The following is a 19,730-nucleotide window of genomic DNA, read 5'->3' on the forward strand; positions in this document are numbered from 1 at the left end:
ATGTTACAGGTACAGTACACTAGATGCTACAGGTACAGTACACTAGATGTTACAGGTACAGTACACTAGATGCTACAGGTACAGTACACTAGATGCTACAGGTACAGTACACTAGATGCTACAGGTACAGTACACTAGATGCTACAGGTACAGTACACTAGATGCTACAGGTACCGTACACTAGATGCTACAGGTACAGTACACTAGATGCTACAGGTACAGTACACTAGATGTTACAGGTACAGTACACTAGATGTTACAGGTACAGTACACTAGATGTTACAGGTACAGTACACTAGATGCTACAGGTACAGTACACTAGATGCTACAGGTACAGTACACTAGATGCTACAGGTACAGTACACTAGATGTTACAGGTACAGTACACTAGATGCTACAGGTACAGTACACTAGATGTTACAGGTACAGTACACTAGATGCTACAGGTACAGTACACTAGATGCTACAGGTACAGTACACTAGATGTTACAGGTACAGTACACTAGATGCTACAGGTACAGTACACTAGATGTTACAGGTACAGTACACTAGATGTTACAGGTACAGTACACTAGATGTTACAGGTACAGTACACTAGATGTTACAGGTACAGTACACTAGATGCTACAGGTACAGTACACTAGATGTTACAGGTACAGTACACTAGATGCTACAGGTACAGTACACTAGATGTTACAGGTACAGTACACTAGATGTTACAGGTACAGTACACTAGATGTTACAGGTACAGTACACTAGATGCTACAGGTACAGTACACTAGATGTTACAGGTACAGTACACTAGATGTTACAGGTACAGTAGACTAGATGTTACAGGTACAGTACGATATTACAGGTACAGTACACTAGATGTTACAGGTACAGTACACTAGATGTTACAGGTACAGTACACTAGATGCTACAGGTACAGTACACTAGATGTTACAGGTACAGTACACTAGATGTTACAGGTACAGTACACTAGATGCTACAGGTACAGTACACTAGATGTTACAGGTACAGTACACTAGATGCTACAGGTACAGTACACTAGATGTTACAGGTACAGTACACTAGATGTTACAGGTACAGTACACTAGATGCTACAGGTACAGTACACTAGATGTTACAGGTACAGTACACTAGATGTTACAGGTACAGTACACTAGATGCTACAGGTACAGTACACTAGATGTTACAGGTACAGTACACTAGATGTTACAGGTACAGTACACTAGATGTTACAGGTACAGTACACTAGATGCTACAGGTACAGTACACTAGATGCTACAGGTACAGTACACTAGATGCTACAGGTACAGTACACTAGATGCTACAGGTACAGTACACTAGATGCTACAGGTACAGTACACTAGATGCTACAGGTACAGTACACTAGATGTTACAGGTACAGTACACTAGATGCTACAGGTACAGTACACTAGATGCTACAGGTACAGTACACTAGATGCTACAGGTACAGTACACTAGATGTTACAGGTACAGTACACTAGATGCTACAGGTACAGTACACTAGATGCTACAGGTACAGTACACTAGATGCTACAGGTACAGTACACTAGATGTTACAGGTACAGTACACTAGATGTTACAGGTACAGTACACTAGATGCTACAGGTACAGTACACTAGATGTTACTGGTACAGTACACTAGATGTACACCCTCTCTGTCTTGTCCAGGTTTCTGTCTCCCCTCATCCTCTCTGTGTTGTCCGGGTTTCTGTCTCACCTCATCCTCTCTGTGTTGTCCGGGTTTCTGTCTCACCTCATCCTCTCTGTGTTGTCCGGGTTTCTGTCTCCCCTCATCCTCTCTGTGTTGTCCAGGTTTCTGTCTCCCCTCATCCTCTCTGTGTTGTCCAGGTTTCTGTCTCCCCTCACCCTCTCTGGTTGTCCAGGTTTCTGTCTCCCCTCATCCTCTCTGTGTTGTCCAGGTTTCTGTCTCCCCTCATCCTCTCTGTGTTGTCCAGGTTTCTGTCTCCCCTCATCCTCTCTGTGTTGTCCAGGTTTCTGTCTCCCCTCATCCTCTCTGTGTTGTCCAGGTTTCTGTCTCCCCTCATCCTCTCTGTGTTGTCCAGGTTTCTGTCTCACCTCATCCTCTCTGTGTTGTCCAGGTTTCTGTCTCCCCTCATCCTCTCTGTGTTGTCCAGGTTTCTGTCTCCCCTCATCCTCTCTGTGTTGTCCAGGTTTCTGTCTCCCCTCATCCTCTCTGTGTTGTCCAGGTTTCTGTCTCCCCTCATCCTCTCTGTGTTGTCCAGGTTTCTGTCTCCCCTCATCCTCTCTGTGTTGTCCAGGTTTCTGTCTCCCCTCATCCTCTCTGTGTTGTCCAGGTTTCTGTCTCCCCTCATCCTCTCTGTGTTGTCCAGGTTTCTGTCTCCCCTCATCCTCTCTGTGTTGTCCAGGTTTCTGTCTCACCTCATCCTCTCTGTGTTGTCTAGGTTTCTGTCTCCCCTCATCCTCTCTGTGTTGTCCGGGTTTCTGTCTCACCTCATCCTCTCTGTGTTGTCCGGGTTTCTGTCTCCCCTCATCCTCTGTGTTGTCCGGGTTTCTGTCTCACCTCATCCTCTCTGTGTTGTCTGGGTTTCTGTCTCCCCTCATCCTCTCTGTGTTGTCCGGGTTTCTGTCTCCCCTCATCCTCTGTGTTGTCCGGGTTTCTGTCTCCCCTCATCCTCTGTGTTGTCCAGGTTTCTGTCTCCCCTCATCCTTTCTGTGTTGTCCAGGTTTCTGTCTCCCCTCATCCTCTGTGTTGTCCAGGTTTCTGTCTCCCCTCATCCTCTCTGTGTTGTCCAGGTTTCTGTCTCACCTCATCCTCTCTTGTGTTGTCCAGGTTTCTGTTCCCTGACCTCCCTGAAGAGGGAGGTGTTATTCACGCTGACCACAAAGGATCCTCAGAAACAGACCAGCAAGGGTGAGTCTACACTTTCTACAGCGCCCTCTACAGTCACAGTCATGGTTCTGCAATCCAAATGATTGACGTTATATTACTGTATATAGTGCATGGCTTTGTTAGTGTTTACTGTCACACACACACACACACACACACACACACACACACACACACACACACACACACACACACACACACACACACACACACAGCTGAATAATATTTTTGGACCAGCAAAATTACAATAAACAACATGTTGGGCGTGACTGCCTAGAATAGGGTGTCTGTCTTGGTCAGATCAGTCTGTCTTGGTCAGATCAGTCTGTCTTGGTCAGATCAGTCTGTCTTGGTCAGATCAGTCTGTCTTGGTCAGATCAGTCTGCCTTGGTCAGATCAGTCTGCCTTGGTCAGATCAGTCTGTCTTGGTCAGATCAGTCTGTCTTGGTCAGATCAGTCTGTCTTGGTCAGATCAGTCTGCCTTGGTCAGATCAGTCTGTCTTGGTCTTGGTCAGATCAGTCTGTCTTGGTCAGATCAGTCTGTCTTGGTCAGATCAGTCTGTCTTGGTCTTGGTCAGATCAGTCTGTCTTGGTCAGATCAGTCTGTCTTGGTCAGATCAGTCTGTCTTGGTCTTGGTCAGATCAGTCTGTCTTGGTCAGATCAGTCTGTCTTGGTCAGATCAGTCTGTCTTGGTCAGATCAGTCTGCCTTGGTCAGATCAGTCTGTCTTGGTCTTGGTCAGATCAGTCTGTCTTGGTCAGATCAGTCTGTCTTGGTCAGATCAGTCTGTCTTGGTCAGATCAGTCTGCCTTGGTCAGATCAGTCTGCCTTGGTCAGATCAGTCTGTCTTGGTCAGATCAGTCTGTCTTGGTCTTGGTCAGATCAGTCTGCCTTGGTCAGATCAGTCTGTCATGGTTAGATCAGTCTGTCATGGTCAGATCAGTATGTCATGGTCAGATCAGTCTGTCCTGGTCAGATCAGTCTGCCTTGTTCAGATCAGTCTGCCTTGTTCAGATCAGTCTGCCATGGTCAGATTAGTCTGCCTTGGTCAGATTAGTCTGCCTTGGTCAGATCAGTCTGCCTTGGTCAGATCAGTCTGTCTTGGTCAGATCAGTCTGTCTTGGTCAGATCAGTCTGTCTTGGTCAGATCAGTCTGCCTTGGTCAGATCAGTCTGCCTTGGTCAGATCAGTCTGCCTTGGTCAGATCAGTCTGTCTTGGTCAGATCAGTCTGTCTTGGTCAGATCAGTCTGTCTTGGTCAGATCAGTCTGCCTTGGTCAGATCAGTCTGCCTTGGTCAGATCAGTCTGCCTTGGTCAGATCAGTCTGCCTTGGTCAGATCAGTCTGCCTTGGTCAGATCAGTCTGTCAGTCAGCTTCCTGTATTCAGACTTTTTACTTCTGTATATTAATATAATATAATTAGTCCTCTTCCTCTGTGTGGATCCCTCCCTGCCCTACCTTTCCACCGTCTCTCTGTGTGTGTGTGTGTGTTTGTGTGTCTGTCTGTGTGTGTGTGTGTGTGTGTGTGTGTGTGTGTGTGTGTCTGTGTTGTGTGCCACTCCCTCCCTCCTGTCCTTTATGGTAGCTTGGTGGTGAGTAGCTCCACTCTACTACTACCAGTCCTGCTGCCCAGGCTGTACCCTCCTCTGTTCACCCTGTATGCCCTGGACAAGGAGAGAGAGGAGGAGGTGTACTGGGACTGTGTCCTGAGGCTCAACAAACAGCCTGACCTGGGCCTGCTGGCCTTCCTGGGGGTCCTGCAGTAAGTGATGGCTAAATACGGAGGCACCCGCAAATACCAGCACACAGACACACTAGTCTTGGGCGGTATACCGGATATACCGGGGTATTTGGAAATGGGGAGGTTTTTTCAATACCGTTGAAACGATTTATCTGAAGTTTTTCAATACATTTTAATATTTGTATCTGCTTTTTAAGTTAGTAGCTGCAGTCAACTTGTGCAATACATTAGGAGACAAAGCAGATCGCGTTCTTCGTGTCACCTGTCACATTATTTTACATTATGAAGTTTTAACGTAGTTCGCCAGAACAGTTTAAATATACAGTGCATTTGGAAAGTATTCAGACCCCTTGACTTTTTACACATTTTGTTACATTACAGCCTTATTTAATAGTTTTTTCCCCCTCATCAATCTATACACAATACCCCATGGTGACATCACAATACCCCATGGTGACATCACAATACCCCATGATGACATCACAATACCCCATGATGACATCACAATACCCCATGATGACATTACAATACCCCATGATGGCATCACAATACCCCATAATGACAAAGCAAAAACAGGTTTAGACATTTTTGCACATTTATATATATAAAAGAAAAGAAGGAAATATCACATTTACATAAGTATTCAGACCCTTTACTCAGTACTTTGTTGAAGCACCTTTGGCAGTGATTACAACCTCAAGTCTTCTTGGGTTTGACGCTACAAGCTTGGCACACCTGTATTTGGGGAGTTTCTCCCATTCTTCTCTGCAGATCCTCTCAAGCTCTGTTAGGTTGGATGGGGAGCGTTGCTGCACAGCTATTTTCAGGTCTCTCCAGAAATGTTTGATTGGGTTCAAGTCCGGGCTCTGGCTGGGCCACTCAAGGACATTCAGAGACTTGTCCCAAAGCCACTCCTGCGTTGTCTTGGCTGTGTGCTGGAGTCCACTGTGTTCTTGGGGACCTTCAATGCTGCAGGAATTTTTTGGTATCCTTTCCCAGATCTGTGCCTGGACACAATCCTGTCTCGGAGCTCTACGGACAATTCCTTCGACCTCATGGCTTGGTTTTTGCTCTGACATTCACTGTCAACTGTGGGACCTTATATAGACAGGTGTGTGCCTTTCCAATTCAAGTCCAATACATTTAATTTACCACTCCAATAATCAAGTTGTAGAAACATCTCAAGGATGATCAATGGAAACAGGATGCACCTGAGCTCAATTTTGAGTCTCATAGCGAAGGGTCTGAATACTTTCCGAATGCACTGTACATCTTAGTCATTTCACTCTTATCCAGAGCGACTTACAATTAGTACATTCATCTTAAGATAGCTAGGTGAGACAATAACACATCACAATCGTACGAAGTACATATTTTCCTCAACAAAGTAGTTATCAACAAAGTCAGTGCTAGTAGAAAAAAAATCAGGTGCCAACCGCTTTACCTTCCGAGATAATTATTATAATATAATCATTTTATAATTATTACCATATAATCATTTTATTATTATTACCATATAATCATTTTATTATTATTACCATTATTACAGAGAATCAGACAAATTATGCTACCCTCTGCCTATTGGCTACTTAGCTTATTCAAGCCTGTCTCAAAATACAACACTGCCACATTAAGACAAAAAAAAGCTATTTTCTTGACTCCCTTTTCAAAGATGTCTAGAAATGTAGACGTTTTGTGCTCTTGTAGGAAGCAATCACTCCCCTATTGTTGACTACAGATGATCTACAACTGGGATAATAACTCACTAACTAGCAAAGAATATGAACAAATGTTCACGTTTGGCTACATGCAGCTCTTGCTTTGATCTCAAAACAAGCTCTTCTACTCACGAACGCTCATGCTGTAAACACAGTCCAGTTCAAAGTAAATGGCACAGATACATATATATGGCAATGGTCTATTTGCATATAGGCCTACTGAAGCTCTGATTGGTTATGCCGCACCGTCTGTGTAGAGTACGGGCTGAGTAGTGCGCAGTAGAATCCTACTCCGATGTGTTCTGCCTACAACAAAATCTCTTGCATAGTTAGTTTTGTTTCGGTATGTTGCATTGAAAGTGAATAACATTGCATCACATTTTCCACAGTAAAGGGAAACGTTGATAGTGTTTACTAACAGGTAAAACACTAGGAAGTTGAGTGAAATTCAATCTCATGCTTCTCTCCATGGGCTGATATTTCTTCTGTGCTCGGAGCTACTGCATGCCCGCCCACGTGCACAGTTTAGAGGGAACATTGTGCCCAACCCTAACACACACACACACACACACACACACACACACACACACACACACACACACACACACACACACACACACACACACACACACACACACACACACACACACACACAAGCGCACACTCACAAGCGCACACTCACACACCGTCTTACAGCTGTATCTACTCAGCAGCAGACAGATATTACACCAACACAGTGTCTTGTTAACTACAGCTGTATCTACTCAGCAGCAGACAGATATTACACCAACACAGTGTCTTGTTAACTACAGCTGTATCTACTCAGCAGCAGACAGATATTACACCAACACAGTGTCTTGTTAACTACAGCTGTATTGTTCTCTGTACACTGATCAGTGACTGATCCTCTGTCCCTCTTTATGGTAAAAACAACCTGTGATTATTACTGTCAACCCTCTGTGATTATTACTGTCAACCCTCTGTGATTATTACTGTCAACCTTCTGTGATTATTACTGTCAACCTTCTGTGATTATTACTGTCAACCCTCTGTGATTATTACTGTCAACCCGTTGTGATTATTACAGTCAACCCTCTGTGAATATTACTGTCAACCTTCTGTGATTATTACTGTCAACCCTCTGTGATAATTACTGTCAACCTTCTGTGATTATTACTGTCAACCTTCTGTGATTATTACTGTCAACCCTCTGTGATTATTACTGTCAACCCGTTGTGATTATTACTGTCAACCTTCTGTGATTATTACTGTCAACCCTCTGTGATTATTACTGTCAACCCGTTGTGATTATTACTGTCAACCTTCTGTGATTATTACTGTCAACCCTCTGTGATTATTACTGTCAACCCGTTGTGATTATTAATGTCAACCCTCTGTGATTATTAATGTCAACCTTCTGTGATTATTACTGTCAACCTTCTGTGATTATTAATGTTAACCTTCTGTGATTATTACGGTCAACCCTCTGTGATTATTACTGTCAACCTTCTGTGATTATTACTGTCAACCCTCTGTGAATATTACTGTCAACCTTCTGTGATTATTACTGTCAACCTTCTGTGATTATTACTGTCAACCTTCTGTGATTATCTGAACCTTCTGTGATTATTAATGTCAACCTTCTGTGATTATTACTGTCAACCTTCTGTGATTATTAATGTCAACCTTCTGTGATTATTACTGTCAACCCTCTGTGATTATTACTGTCAACCCTCTGTGATTATTACTGTCAACCCTCTGTGATTATTACTGTCAACCTTCTGTGATTATTACTGTCAACCTTCTGTGATTATCTGAACCTTCTGTGTTTATTAATGTCAACATTCTGTGATTATCACTGTCAACCTTCTGTGATTATCTCCCAGGAAGTTCTGGCCTGTCTCCGTATCTGTGTTGGGAGAGAAACAGCAGGTGGGCTCTAGATCTCTACACTCTTCTTCTTATGTGACAGGTCTTTCCTGCTTCCCTCCAGTCTTCTGAACCATCTCTTAGAATCCATCTTGCTTTTACCCATATGTAACTCTTTGTCCTCATGCAGTTGATCCTCTTTAGCTCTTCTAGGAAATCTGTGATCTTTGATCTTCTGAGGTAGCTTGATCCTCCCCGAGGTAGATTGATCCCCACCTGAGGTAGATTGATCCCACCCGAGGTAGATTGATCCCACCCGAGGTAGATTGATCCCACCCGAGGTAGATTGATCCCACCCGAGGTAGATTGATCCCACCCGAGGTAGATTGATCCCCCCCGAGGTAGATTGATCCCCCCCCGAGGTAGCTTGATCCTACCCGAGGTAGCTTGATCCCCCCCGAGGTAGCTTGATCCCCCCCGAGGTAGCTTGATCCCCCCCGAGGTAGCTTGATCCCACCCGAGGTAGCTTGATCCCAACCGAGGTTGCTTGATCCCCCCCCGAAGTAGCTTGATCCCCCCCGAGGTAGCTTGATCCCCCCCGAGGTAGCTTGATCTCCCCCGAGGTAGCTTGATCCCCCCCCCCCCAGAGGTAGCTTGATCTCCCCTGAGGTAGCTTGATCTCCCCCCCCCCCCCCCCCCCCCGAGGTAGCTTGATCCCCCCCCCCCCCACGAGGTAGCTTGATCCCCCCCGAGGTAGCTTGATCCCACCCGGGGTAGATTGATCCCCCCGAGGTAGCTTGATCCCACCCGGGGTAGCTTGATCCTCCCCCCCCCCGAGGTAGCTTGATCCCACCCCCCCCCCCCCCCCCCCGAGGTAGCTTGATCCCACCCGAGGTAGCTTGATCCCACCCGAGGTAGCTTGATCCCAACCGAGGTTGCTTGATCCCCCCCGAAGTAGCTTGATCTCTCCCGAGGTAGCTTGATCTCCCCCGAGGTAGCTTGATCTCCCCCGAGGTAGCTTGATCTCCCCCGAGGTAGCTTGATCTCCCCCCCCCCCGAGGTAGCTTGATCCCCCCCGAGGTAGCTTGATCCCCCCCGAGGTAGCTTGATCCCCCCCGAGGTAGCTTGATCTCCCCCGAGGTAGCTTGATTCCCCCCCCCCCCAGAGGTAGCTTGATCTCCCCCGAGGTAGCTTGATCTCCCCCGAGGTAGCTTGATCTCCCCTGAGGTAGCTTGATCTCCCCCCCCCCCCCCCCCGAGGTAGCTTGATCCCCCCCCCCCCACGAGGTAGCTTGATCCCCCCCGAGGTAGCTTGATCCCACCCGGGGTAGATTGATCCCCCCGAGGTAGCTTGATCCCACCCGGGGTAGCTTGATCCTCCCCCCCGAGGTAGCTTGATCCCACCCCCCCCACCCCCCCCCGAGGTAGCTTGATCCCACCCGAGGTAGCTTGATCCCACCCGAGGTAGCTTGATCCCACCCGAGGTAGCTTGATCCCACCCGAGGTAGCTTGATCCCACCCGAGGTAGGTTGATCTCCCCCGAGGTAGCTTGATCCCCCCCGAGGTAGCTTGATCCTCCCGAGGTAGCTTGATCTCCCCCGAGGTAGATTGATCTCCCCCGAGGTAGCTTGATCTCCCCCGAGGTAGCTTGAACTCCCCCGAGGTAGCTTGATCTCCCCCGAGGTAGCTTGATCTCCCCCGAGGTAGCTTGATCTCCCCCGAGGTAGCTTGATCCCCCCCGAGGTAGATTGATCTCCCCCCCCCGATGTAGCTTGATCCCCCCCCCCGAGGTAGCTTGATCCCCCCCCCCGAGGTAGCTTGATCCCCCCCCCCGAGGTAGCTTGATCTCCCCCGAGGTAGCTTGATCTCCCCCGAGGTAGCTTGATCTCCCCCGAGGTAGCTTGATCCCCCCCGAGGTAGCTTGATCCCCCCCCGAGGTAGCTTGATCTCCCCCGAGGTAGCTTGATCTCCCCCCCCCCCCCCCCCCGAGGTAGATTGATCCCCCCCCCCGAGGTAGCTTGATCCCCCCCCGAGGTAGCTTGATCTCCCCCCCCCCGAGGTAGCTTGATCTCCCCCGAGGTAGATTGATCTCCCCCGAGGTAGCTTGATCCCCCCGAGGTAGCTTGATCCCCCCCCGAGGTAGCTTGATCCCCCCGAGGTAGCTTGATCTCCCCCGAGGTAGCTTGATCTCCCCCGAGGTAGATTGATCCCCCCCCGAGGTAGCTTGATCTCTCCCGAGGTAGCTTGATCCCCCCCGAGGTAGCTTGATCCCCCCCGAGGTAGCTTGATCTCCCCCGAGGTAGCTTGATCCCCCCCGAGGTAGCTTGATCCCACCCTAGGTAGATTGATCCCCCCCCGAGGTAGCTTGATCCCATGAGATTAATAACAAACAAACCTTGTTACTGTATTACTACAGGGGATGTTATAGTGCCCTATTTTCCCCCAGAGACTTTTCCCCCCTCTTGATATTTCATGTCCTATACCCTTTTCATCAATGTAGTCCACTTGATAAATGTCTGTTACTCAAACCTCTGATATATTTCTGCGATTAGGTCCTTCCCAGCACCAAAGATGCTTGCTTTGTTTCTGCAGTGGAGACTTTACAACAGATCAGGTAAGAGATGCTCCAGTGTGATATATCCCTCAGTCAACCTCCCAAATGGACCCTCATTCCCTTTATAGTTGACTACTTTTGACCAGGGCCCATTTGGGAGGCAGATATATTCTTGTATCTTGTATAATAACTATTTTCTCTCTCTCATTGTGTGTTTGTTTACCTCTCGCAGCACCACCTTCACCCCGTCAGACAAGCTGCAGGTGATCCAGCGTACCTTTGAGGAGCTGACCCAGGAAGTACGAGCCCTGCTAGAGGTGAACTTCCTGTTGTCCATGGACGACCTCTTACCTCTCTTCCTCTACGTGGTGCTTAGAGCACGGTAAGGAGGAATTACTACTGTTACTACTGAGGACAGGAGACATTACTACTGAGGACAGGAGGCATTACTACTGAGGACAGGAGGCATTACTACTGAGGACAGGAGGCATTACTACTGAGGACAGGAGGCATTACTACTGAGGACAGGAGGAATTAGTACTGAGGACAGGAGGAATTAGTACTGAGGACAGGATGAATTAGTACTGAGGACATGAGGAATTACTACTGAGGACAGGAGGAATTACTACTGAGGACAGGAGGAATTACTACCGAGGACAGGAGGAATTACTACCGAGGACAGGAGGAATTACTACTGAGGACAGGAGGAATTACTACTGAGGACAGGAGGAATTACTACTGAGGACAGGAGGAATTACTACTGAGGACAGGAGGAATTACTACTGAGGACAGGAGGAATTACTACTGAGGACAGGAGACATTACTACTGAGGACAGGAGACATTACTACTGAGGACAGGAGACATTACTACTGAGGACAGGAGATATTACTACTGAGGATAGGAGGCATTACTACTGAGGACAGGAGGTATTACTACTGAGGACAGGAGGAATTACTACTGAGGACAGGAGACATTACTACTGAGGACAGGAGGCATTACTACTGAGGACAGGAGACATTACTACTGAGGACAGGAGACATTACTACTGAGGACAGGAGGCATTACTACTGAGGACAGGAGGCATTACTACTGAGGACAGGAGGCATTACTACTGAGGACAGGAGACATTACTACTGAGGACAGGAGACATTACTACTGAGGACAGGAGGCATTACTACTGTTACTACTGAGGACAGGAGGCAGAGTCAACAGTTTCATGTTATAAATCTAGTTTCCTACATTGCAGTCCCCGTCAAGGTGAAGATATTCTTTGTCCCTGTTCTAGGATGAGGAACCTGGCTGCTGAGGTGAGTTTGATAGAAGATCTAATGGACCCCTCTCTGCAGCACGGAGAGCTGGGACTCATGTTCACCACACTGAAGGTAACACTCAGTACTTTACCCGCAAGCTGAAGCAAGCAAACTATTTATCTTCAAGAACATATTCCTTTTCTGGTTTGGAATGTGGATTTATTGATTAGAGTTTCTGAATTTGTTACGAGGGGTCCATTGATTGCCTTATTTTCTCGGCATGTCCTTGTCCATCCAGGCTTGCTGTTTTCAGATCCAACAGGAGAAGACGACATAGTGAAGAGGAGGTGTACTGCTTTCTACAACGGAGGTCGAACGGAGGGTCCCATTTTTTATACCGTCGAATCCAGACGACCGGATAATCCGTCTATAGATGGATTATCCCCTGGCTAAAGACATTATTCTTTTTTTACCATTATTTATACAGGGAAGTCCAGTTGAGACCGACGTCTCTTTTGCAAGGTAACCCTACCTTCACAAAAAGTAGCAAAACAATACAAAGTACACGAAAGGAATTTGTGAAACAATTATTAACAATCAAAGGCCGGCGCATGATAAATACAATTAGACAAATGTATACTAAATGTTTAAGAGATACAGTGAAAAGAGAGTTCTAGATTTCAGGTACTGCTGCCTCATGACAAAGGGAACTTTAATGCAACCACCCTGAAGATTGAAGAATCACAGACTTTTTTTGTTTTATCCTGAATATCTTTAATCCTGACTGACTATCTTTAATCCTGACTGACTATCTTTAATCCTGATTGACTATCTTTAATCCTGACTGACTATCTTTAATCCTGACTGACTCTCTTTAATCCTGACTGACTCTCTTTAATCCTGACTGACTATCTTTAATCCTGACTGACTATCTTTAATCCTGACTGACTATTTTTAATCCTGACTGACTATTTTTAAACCTGTTTATCTTTTATTCTGACTGACTATCTTTAATCCAGACTGTCTTCTATCCTGACTAGGGTTGCACTTTTTGGGGAATATTCAGAGGTGGCAACTTTACGTGGGAATTAACGGGAAAATATGGGAATTAATGAAAATATATGCAAATGTAATTAATACCATTTCAATGTAGATGTTTTTTGCATTGGATATATTTACCATATATGGAGACAGAAACATAAACCTTTTACCTTATTATAAGTAGACATAATTGCAAATGATTAAATCCTTCCAATAGAAAAAATATATATATTTTAGTTACGAATTGAACTTTAATTAAATGGGGATGATTTCACTGAACAACAAAAGAAAGGGAATATTGAATGATCCCCAATGAGCCATCGCATCTCCCAAAAACATTTTCAACATCTGTAAAATGAAACTAAAGCCTAGAAGCTAAAGCGTTGGTTGTCTTCCTCTCAGGCTTCCATGTCTTCTCTCCTGGACCTCCTCAATGTCCACCTCTTGAACATCAGACTCTGAGGCCTCATCTTCACTGTCACTTTCCAACCTTGTTGAGGATGGCTCGTTGTTAGGCTCAAAAAGCCTCAAATATGCCCGGATTGACACCAGTTTTTCATCCCTTGTATTGGTCAGCATGTTGCTTGCTTTGGTGTGTGGGTTCCCAAACAAGGACCAGTTGCACTCTGAGGCGGCTGATGTTGGTGGGATTTGGATGATGATGGAGGCAACAGGGGAAAGAGCCTCAGATCCACAAAGTCCCTTCCACCAGGTGGCTGATGAGATATGTTGGCACCACTGCCATATTGCATCTCCATCCCAAAGCCCTTGCTTGGAAGTGGACTTCCTCAATCCGTGCCATGGCTACTGCTGTTGGTTTCAGGAGTTTCAGGTTGCTTACCACTCTCTCCCAAAATACATCATCCAGGAGGATCCTCTTGATGGGGCTGTCCATATCGGCAGACTGTGATATGGCCATTTCTTGGAAAGTCTCCTTCCCCTCCAGGAGACTGTCAGACATGACATCACCACCCCAACGGGTGTTGCTGGGCAGCTTCAATGTGGTGCTCTTATTCTTCTCACTTTGCTTGTTGAGGTAGATTGCTGCTATAACTTGATGACCCTTCACATACCTAACCATTTCCTTGGCTCTCTTGTAGAGTGTATCCATTGTTTTCAGTGCCATGATGTCCTTGAGGAGCAGATTCAATGCATGAGCAGCACAGCCAATGGGTGTGATGTGAGGGTAGGACTCCTCCCACTTTAGACCAAGCAGCCTGAATCTCCTGAAACCTATAGCAGGATTGAGGGAGACAATGCCATCTAGTCTGATGTTCAGACTCTGCTTGCAGATGTAAGAGAACAAATCCGTACTGCCCTGCCCACAAATTGTGAACAAGTTGAAATGATTTAAACACACGTTGCTGTAGGCTACTATTTACTAGTTAACAAAAAATAATGTATGTCATATAAAATATATTCACCCCCACCCAGTATTGTAATCAAAACTTACCAGAAAGCATGTAGTCCTTGGTTCAGACAGTGTAGTAGTGTGGGCTCAATAGCATCTCATTAGTGTGCAAGATCTTGAGAATCAGCTGTACATGTGATGGGAGAATGCACTGTGCATGCAGAGGGTTGCAATTCCATTGAATTGGGGATAGTTTAACCAAAATATGCCACACGACCTAGAGTTGCCTTATGTGTATCCCACAAAGAAGGTTCACTGTTATAAGCTAACCTTTTTTTGATGAATTTAAGCAAAATTCCCGGGATTAACCTCCCATGGAAAAATCCTGGGAATTTACCAGAAAGTTTCCAACCCTTTGCAACCATAATCCTGACTATCTTTAATCCTGACTATCTTTAATCCTGACTATCTTTAATCCTGACTATCTTTAATCCTGACTATCTTTAATCCTGACTCTCTTTAATCCTGACCCTCTTTCATCCTGACTATCTTTAACCCTGACTCTCTTTCATCCTGACCCTCTTTCATCCTGACTATCTTTAACCCTGACTCTCTTTCATCCTGACTCTCTTTCATCCTGACTCTCTTTCATCCCGACTCTCTTTCATCCCGACTCTCTTTCATCCCGACTCTCTTTCATCCTGACTCTCTTTAATCCTGACTCTCTTTCATCCTGACTCTCTTTAATCCTGACTCTCTTTAATCCTGACTCAGAAATATCTTCATGGTTCTTGCAACTGACAACTATTGGGAAACTCCACATTGAGTTGGAATGTGCAATGATTACGTTAACACTGATAGGATTGTGCCAACTCATTCTAATAAGGGAAAGACAGATTTTAAAATCATGAAAGACACTGGAAAATGTTTACAAAATAGTTAGCGAAAAAAATGTATCAGGAGAAAAATATAGAATATTTAAAAATATATCAAGTAGTATATATTTTATTGTGATTATGTTACAGTTTTTTATTAAATGAGTTATATGAGTTGTAACACGTTAGCACTTTGAATAAGGGTCAACTAGGGAGAACCTACATTTGTCCTGTTTCACTGCATGTAACCTGTACGAGGTGTTTTTTGCATATCCCACCTCCCCATGAGACGCGCTCGGAGAGTCACGTCCAGGGGTCCCATTTTTCACCTAGTCGGCTCAGGGATTGAATCCAGAAACCCTTTTCTGGTTACTGGCCCAATGTTAATCGGTAGCCTATCAGCCTTAGTATGGGTACTGTGTTACATTATCTTAGTAGTTTAGACACTGTAGACTGCCTTAAATCAAGACTGCTATTATTGTTTAACTGAATAATCCAAGCTAATAGTTAGCCAATATAAAATCACTAAGAAATATGTTTCTCATGATTGATCCCTTTTTAGATTTAATAAAGGCTCTTCATAGATGTGTCTTTATACGGTGACACAGTCTGGTTAGGAAGGCCTGGCGTGACAGTCTGGTTAGGAAGGCCTGGCGTGACAGTCTGGTTAGGAAGGCCTGGCGTGACAGTCTGGTTAGGAAGGCCTGGCGTGACAGTCTGGTTAGGAAGGCCTGGTGTGACAGTCTGGTTAGGAAGGCCTGGCGTGACAGTCTGGTTAGGAAGGCCTGGCGTGACAGTCTGGTTAGGAAGGCCTGGCGTGACAGTCTGGTTAGGAAGGCCTGGCGTGACAGTCTGGTTAGGAAGGCCTGGCGTGACAGTCTGGTTAGGAAGGCCTGGCGTGACAGTCTGGTTAGGAAGGCCTGGCGTGACAGTCTGGTTAGGAAGGCCTGGCGTGACAGTCTGGTTAGGAAGGCCTGGCGTGACAGTCTGGTTAGGAAGGCCTGGTGTGACAGTCTGGTTTGGAAGGCCTGGCGTGACAGTCTGGTTAGGAAGGCCTGGCGTGACAGTCTGGTTAGGAAGGCCTGGTGTGACAGTCTGGTTAGGAAGGCCTGGTGTGACAGTCTGGTTAGGAAGGCCTGGTGTGACAGTCTGGTTTGGAAGGCCTGGCGTGACAGTCTGGTTAGGAAGGCCTGGTGTGACAGTCTGGTTAGGAAGGCCTGGCGTGACAGTCTGGTTAGGAAGGCCTGGCGTGACAGTCTGGTTAGGAAGGCCTGGCGTGACAGTCTGGTTAGGAAGGCCTGGCGTGACAGTCTGGTTAGGAAGGCCTGGCGTGACAGTCTGGTTAGGAAGGCCTGGTGTGACAGTCTGGTTAGGAAGGCCTGGCGTGACAGTCTGGTTAGGAAGGCTTGGCGTGACAGTCTGGTTAGGAAGGCCTGGCGTGACAGTCTGGTTAGGAAGGCCTGGCGTGACAGTCTGGTTAGGAAGGCCTGGTGTGACAGTCTGGTTAGGAAGGCCTGGTGTGACAGTCTGGTTAGGAAGGCCTGGCGTGACAGTCTGGTTAGGAAGGCCTGGCGTGACAGTCTGGTTAGGAAGGCCTGGTGTGACAGTCTGGTTAGGAAGGCCTGGTGTGACAGTCTGGTTAGGAAGGCCTGGCGTGACAGTCTGGTTTGGAAGGCCTGGCGTGACAGTCTGGTTAGGAAGGCTTTGTGTGACAGTCTGGTTAGGAAGGCCTGGCGTGACAGTCTGGTTAGGAAGGCCTGGCGTGACAGTCTGGTTTGGAAGGCCTGGCGTGACAGTCTGGTTAGGAAGGCCTGGCGTGACAGTCTGGTTTGGAAGGCCTGGCGTGATAGTCTGGTTAGGAAGGCCTGGCGTGACAGTCTGGTTAGGAAGGCCTGGCGTGACAGTCTGGGTAGGAAGGCCTGGCGTGACAGTCTGGTTTGGAAGGCCTGCCGTGAAAGTCTGGTTAGGAAGGCCTGGCGTGACAGTCTGGTAAGGAAGGCCTGCCGTGACATTGGCTGGTTAGAAAAGCCTGGCATGAAACAAATACTAACACAGACTTCACTTTAAGCAAATGATGGTGGACTTATAATTTTTTTTTACAAAAAATGTATCATTTATATTACTACGCTGCTACTAGACTGACAATAAAAAATTCTCCTTATGGCATTTTGAGAGAGAGAGAGATCAAAGTTACATTTCATCATGCATTGGAAATATTGATACTCCTCGGGGTTTAGGAAAAGTTAATCTAGGTTAATTTAACCTGATAAAGGGATTGTATTCATACAAAGGGGCATTCTGTTACAGAAAGGGGAACATATATAGACTATCTTAACAGAGGACCTGCCAGAGAAACATATTAGGGGGACAGACAACGTGACTGGTGGATGCAGAGAAGGGCTCTGATAGGCTTACCTGGTCACTATGTCATCCCTGATAGGCTTCCCTGGTCACTATGTCATCCCTGATAGGCTTCCCTGGTCACTATGTCATCCCTGATAGGCTTCCCTGGTCACTATGTCATACCTGATAGGCTTACCTGGTCACTATGTCATAACTTGTTTATTCCAGCAGATCTATGTGAGTTTGTTATTGTGACAAAATTACTAACATTTTTTAACACTCAGTGATATGTTTCTAAAACTTCATTAACTAAAATGTATAAAATCTGATTATGAAATGTGTTTCTGAACAAAAAGACAACTATTTAAAAAGGACAATAAAATAAATGGCTGAGACTAGAAATTGTTTTATTACTTAATTTCCATGTGAACAAACAGCTATTGGATACTACAGGTCAGGGTAGTGGGGGGGATACTACAGGTCAGGGTAGTGGGGGGATACTACAGGTCAGGGTAGTGGGGGGATACTACAGGTCAGGGTAGTGGGGGGATACTACAGGTCAGGGTATAGGGGGGGATACTACAGGTCAGGGTAGTGGGGGGATACTACAGGTCAGGGTAGTGGGGGGATACTACAGGTCAGGGTAGTGGGGGGGATACTACAGGTCAGGGTAGTGGGGGGGATACTACAGGTCAGGGTAGTGGGGGGATACTACAGGTCAGGGTAGTGGGGGGATACTACAGGTCAGGGTATAGGGGGGGATACTACAGGTCAGGGTAGTGGGGGGATACTACAGGTCAGGGTAGTGGGGGGATACTACAGGTCAGGGTAGTGGGGGGATACTACAGGTCAGGGTAGTAGGGGGGATACTACAGGTCAGGGTAGTGGGGGGATCCTACAGGTCAGGGTAGTGGGGGGATCCTACAGGTCAGGGTAGTGGGGGGGATACTACAGGTCAGGGTAGTGGGGGGATACTACAGGTCAGGGTAGTGGGGGGATACTACAGGTCAGGGTAGTGGGGGGGATACTACAGGTCAGGGTAGTGGGGGGGGATACTACAGGTCAGGGTAGTGGGGGGGATACTACAGGTCAGGGTAGTGGGGGGGATACTACAGGTCAGGGTAGTGGGGGGGGGGATAATACAGGTCAGGGTAGTGGGGGGGGGATACTACAGGTCAGGGTAGTGGGGGGATACTACAGGTCAGGGTATTGGGGGGATACTACAGGTCAGGGTAGTGGGGGGGATACTACAGGTCAGGGTAGTGGGGGGATACTACAGGTCAGGGTAGTGGGGGGGGATACTACAGGTCAGGGTAGTGGGGGGATACTACAGGTCAGGGTAGTAGGGGGGATACTACAGGTCAGGGTAGTGGGGGGATACTACAGGTCAGGGTAGTGGGGGGGATACTACAGGTCAGGGTAGTGGGGGGATACTACAGGTCAGGGTAGTGGGGGGATACTACAGGTCAGGGTATTGGGGGATACTACAGGTCAGGGTAGTGGGGGGATACTACAGGTCAGTGTAGTGGGGGAATACTACAGGTCAGGGTAGTAGGGGGATACTACAGGTCAGGGTAGTGGGGGAATACTACAGGTCAGGGTAGGGTGGGGGATACTACAGGTCAGGGTAGTGGGGGGATACTACAGGTCAGGGTAGTGGGGGGATACTACAGGTCAGGGTAGTGGGGGGGATACTACAGGTCAGGGTAGTGGGGGGGGATACTACAGGTCAGGGTAGTGGGGGGATACTACAGGTCAGGGTAGTGGGGGGATACTACAGGTCATGGTAGTGGGGGGATACTACAGGTCAGGGTAGTGGGGGGATACTACAGGTCAGGGTAGTGGGGGGATACTACAGGTCAGGTTAGTTGGGGGGATACTACAGGTCAGGGTAGTGGGGGGATACTACAGGTCAGGGTAGTGGGGGGGGATACTACAGGTCAGGGTAGTGGGGGGATACTACAGGTCAGGGTAGTGGGGGGATACTACAGGTCAGGGTAGTGGGGGGATACTACAGGTCAGGGTAGTGGGGGGGATACTACAGGTCAGGGTAGTAGGGGGGATACTACAGGTCAGGGTAGTGGGG

The 19,730-nt window shown here is 47.1% G+C and overlaps 2 protein-coding genes across 4 annotated transcripts in view; one reads left to right on the forward strand and one right to left on the reverse strand.

The window, feature by feature from the left end:
* als2a (alsin Rho guanine nucleotide exchange factor ALS2 a) overlaps nt 1-18,046 on the forward strand; it is a 92,320-nt gene extending 74,274 nt beyond the window's left edge. For all 3 annotated transcript variants that reach the window (XM_071340707.1, XM_071340704.1, XM_071340706.1), the window contains 7 exons: nt 2,846-2,926; nt 4,488-4,664; nt 8,248-8,293; nt 10,782-10,843; nt 11,016-11,165; nt 12,070-12,166; nt 12,333-18,046. In XM_071340707.1, coding sequence (XP_071196808.1) covers nt 2,846-2,926; nt 4,488-4,664; nt 8,248-8,293; nt 10,782-10,843; nt 11,016-11,165; nt 12,070-12,166; nt 12,333-12,371 — 652 coding nt within the window. In that variant the 3' untranslated portion in view covers nt 12,372-18,046. The remainder of the gene's footprint in view (nt 1-2,845; nt 2,927-4,487; nt 4,665-8,247; nt 8,294-10,781; nt 10,844-11,015; nt 11,166-12,069; nt 12,167-12,332) is intronic.
* Nucleotides 15,880-17,313, reverse strand: LOC139539224 (putative uncharacterized protein ENSP00000383309). The gene has a single exon (XM_071342113.1). The coding sequence runs from the start codon at nt 17,311-17,313 to the stop codon at nt 15,880-15,882; it is 1,434 nt and encodes a 477-aa protein (XP_071198214.1).
* Nucleotides 18,047-19,730: the final 1,684 nt, after the last annotated feature.

The sequence above is a fragment of the Salvelinus alpinus genome, chromosome 14, assembly GCF_045679555.1.
Source record: "Salvelinus alpinus chromosome 14, SLU_Salpinus.1, whole genome shotgun sequence".
In the NCBI taxonomy this organism is placed as follows: Eukaryota; Metazoa; Chordata; class Actinopteri; order Salmoniformes; family Salmonidae; genus Salvelinus; species Salvelinus alpinus.

Excerpts from the sequence above, each read along its gene's own strand:
- LOC139539224 (XM_071342113.1), bottom strand. The coding sequence starts at position 17,313 with ATGTCACGGCAGGCCTTCCTTACCAGACTGTCACGCCAGGCCTTCCTA.